At 35.1% G+C, this 3,343-nt stretch overlaps 1 protein-coding gene across 1 annotated transcript in view; it reads left to right on the forward strand.

Moving 5' to 3' along the window:
• The first annotated feature begins 1,235 nt into the window (after positions 1 to 1,235).
• Positions 1,236 to 3,343, forward strand: part of LOC109590125 (uncharacterized) — a 21,367-nt gene continuing 19,259 nt past the window's right edge. The window contains exons 1-2 of the mRNA XM_020006063.1: positions 1,236 to 3,193; positions 3,325 to 3,332. Coding sequence (XP_019861622.1) covers positions 2,428 to 3,193; positions 3,325 to 3,332 — 774 coding nt within the window. The 5' untranslated portion in view covers positions 1,236 to 2,427. The remainder of the gene's footprint in view (positions 3,194 to 3,324; positions 3,333 to 3,343) is intronic.

Raw genomic sequence — 3,343 nt, forward strand, 5'->3', positions numbered from 1 at the left:
ATCATTAGCTCTGAAGTTGTAAAATTAGGTCCAAGCCTTTTCTCTTTTCTTTGAATAGCTGCTTGCTCCTTCATGACTGAAGCTAGTCAGGCTCCGCCTGACTAGACTGAAGCTAGTGGCAACAATGCCATTAAGCTTACTAACCAATTCTTTGGTGAACTGAATCACTGGCTCTTCCTTTAAGTTTTCCAGCAGGACTTCAGCATTTTTTGTGACTGTTTAGCTACTTCAGACTCTATTGGATCCTTTAGAATTGCTTCCAAAGAGGTCTTTAGTTGTTCTTCGTAGTCGCTAGACTGGGTGCAAGATGCCATAAGTTTTTAGTATACGGTCAAAGGAAAGAATCCTACAAATTTCAAACAACACCTGAAGTGTCATAAAGATGAGTATTAAGTGGAGCAACACTAGAAACTGAGATTTTAAAGACTAACAAGCAATTTCTATAGCGATTTAACTAAAATAACTAACTAAATTTGTTAAAACTAATACTAACTATGAGCATGCAAAGATTTAGTTAACTAACTACAAACTAACTAAATTTTTTTTCATTGAAAAAAACTAACTAGAACTAACTAAAACTCTTGATAAAAGGGCAAAACTAAACTATAAACTAACTAATTTAATAAAAAAGAGGAAAAACTAATAGTTACTAAACTAAAACTAAATTTTGTAACTAAAACAACACTACCAGGGACCTTATGCACAAAACTTCAGGAAGCTCAAACCTGGTTTACACTCGCCATAAAATGCAAGATAAATAAATAAATGCAAGATTAAATTTTTGCCAATTTTACATCAACTTAAAGTGTTTTTGCATCAACGCCTATGCAATTTTGATTGTTTCATTGTTAAATGTAAACTTAGCTTTAAGGAAGTATCTACAAGGCATCTATGTTATTTTAAGGCTAGATTTGTGTGTTTATAGTTCAATTTTATTGCTAACCCGGCATTTATTTGCACCCATTTGCATTATTATTAAACAAGAGGATGGACAACAGGACGCAGTACTTGGCAAAAATACACCATGTCAGTGCCATGCCAACAAAATACAAACAATTAGTAACAGTGGTTATTTTTATTTATTTTTATATTATGATGATTAAATTTCCATTTCTATAGTTTATTATTATTATTATTATCAAGAGTAAATACTACCTAAAGAGAGTATCCAACGGCCCCATCCTGGCTGCTGCAAGTGTGTGGATTTCTAGGAAGTCATGTTCAGTATACTTCTGTATAATATTATCAATCTGTATAAACATTGATTGAAAACTACTGAAGTATGTGGAACGTGACTTCCTAGAAATCCACACACTTGCAGCAGGCCTCAATAGGGCCGTTGGATACTCTCTTTAGGTACTATTTACTCTTGATAGTATGTACACAACCAAGAATTTTAATCTGAATCATAAATGATTTTCAGTCATGACTCAGCCTGACACATCCTGTATCAGGGGTTATGAGTAGCTTGCACGGCAATCAGCCTAGCATATATGATATGATTGTGATAATCAGCCACAATGCAACCATAGCATATGGTACTAGTTCAGCCAGAGCAACAGGCAATGATGCCTGCCTGGGCTGTATTAAAATAGGTTATTTTCGTGGTTCTTTAGTTTCTTGGCACTTTATTTTTGTGGTTGTGGGGCTTACCAAGAAATTTAACTATCCCCTTATAAACTGTCAATCACGGCAAACCACTAAATATTCGAATCATGAAAATAACCCGCTATATGGTAGCAATCAGACTTGCCTGTATCAGTGATGATAATTCTTAACAGTGTACTACTATAACCACTTGGATAAGCCTGTGGTTAATAGTACAGTTGTAATTTGTTTGTGAAGTGAGCTGTAAAGGTTGGGACACTGAGCATTTAGCAATTAATATTATTAACAAGCCCCCCCCCCCCATGTTGTGGAATAGATGTACAGAGATGAATGGGCAAAAGGCACTCTTTCTTTATTTTCTCCAAAAAAACTATGCAAAATTGCAGTATGGTAAGTAGAATTATACATCAAATGTCCAGTGAACATTTGTGTGTAAATCAGTACTTGCATTTAAAAGTGAAATTAGAAAAGCCACTTTTTCTGATTCAGATATGTACATCTATCCTACAACATGGTAGCTCAGATATTCAAATGTTCAGTGGTGGAAAGGTTAATGATAATGGGAAGATGGGACTTTACTTGTACTACTGCACATGCTTAATAGAATGATGCATGCATACTGGTAATTATTGGGCGAGCTAAACAGAACGTAAACTCAAGCCCTGCTAATAAGTATTGTAATAAGTCAGAAATTAGATTACTAGACAAATTAATGGGTGCACAGGAGAGAGATACAATTGGAAAGGAGTGACCAGAGTGGTGCATCTTTCTGCAGCCAAGGATATTGCATTCACCTTGTTTGAATTTGCTTTTGTAGGCATGTCTACAATGAAGCATATCTTGACGAGTGAAGGAACTTCATCAGACATTCATCTGCTTGTGGTGGGAAAAACCGGCCAGGGGAAGTCAACTTTTATTAACAGTTTGATAGACTTACAAAAAGAGATTGCAAAAGAGGGAGCGGAGACAGACAGGTGTACCGAATCATGTCACTCTTACGTTCATTCTGAGCTGATACCAGGTGTCAAAGTGAGGGTTATAGACTCACCTGGTTTACAGGACATACATAATGATGAGCAGCTGTACATTAAAAAAATAAAGGCTCACTGTCATGAGGTTAACCTTGTGCTCTACTGCATGAGGATGATTGATCATAAGATTTCAAATGATGACAAGTGTGCTGTACGTAAACTGCATCAGGCATTTGGTCCCAGTTTTTTTAAGAGAGTTCTAATTGTGCTCACTTTTGCAAACAAAGAAAAATGTGATAAGAAGGATAGCCGAGATGATGACGATCCTGAGCCTCCATTTGAAGACACAGAAGCATGGGTGGAATTAATAAAAAAGAGGTTTGTTAAAAGATTGCAACGACGTGCAGTTCGTATCAATGATTTTTTAAAAAAGCATTTTGGTATTGATGATTTGGTGGTTCAGGTTGTACCAGCTGGCTATTATAAGCCAACGTTTTCTGATCATTACCCAATGAAGCTACCTGATCGAGAGAACTGGTTACACGACTTGATAAAATTCGCTCATTCACAAATCAAGGAAAAACATAATTTTAGCTTGTGGAACTTAAATGATAGTAAGAAATTAATATTTATTATTGCAGAATTTTATATTATGATCTACTAATTAATTATATTAAAATTTATTTGTCTATCATGCATACATTATTCATTTTATCATTATGTTTTTATTTTGTTATTTCTGTAGAGATTCATTTGGCTATCAT

This window comes from Amphimedon queenslandica, unplaced genomic scaffold (genome assembly GCF_000090795.2).
Source record: "Amphimedon queenslandica unplaced genomic scaffold, v1.1 AMPQUscaffold_13510, whole genome shotgun sequence".
In the NCBI taxonomy this organism is placed as follows: Eukaryota; Metazoa; Porifera; class Demospongiae; order Haplosclerida; family Niphatidae; genus Amphimedon; species Amphimedon queenslandica.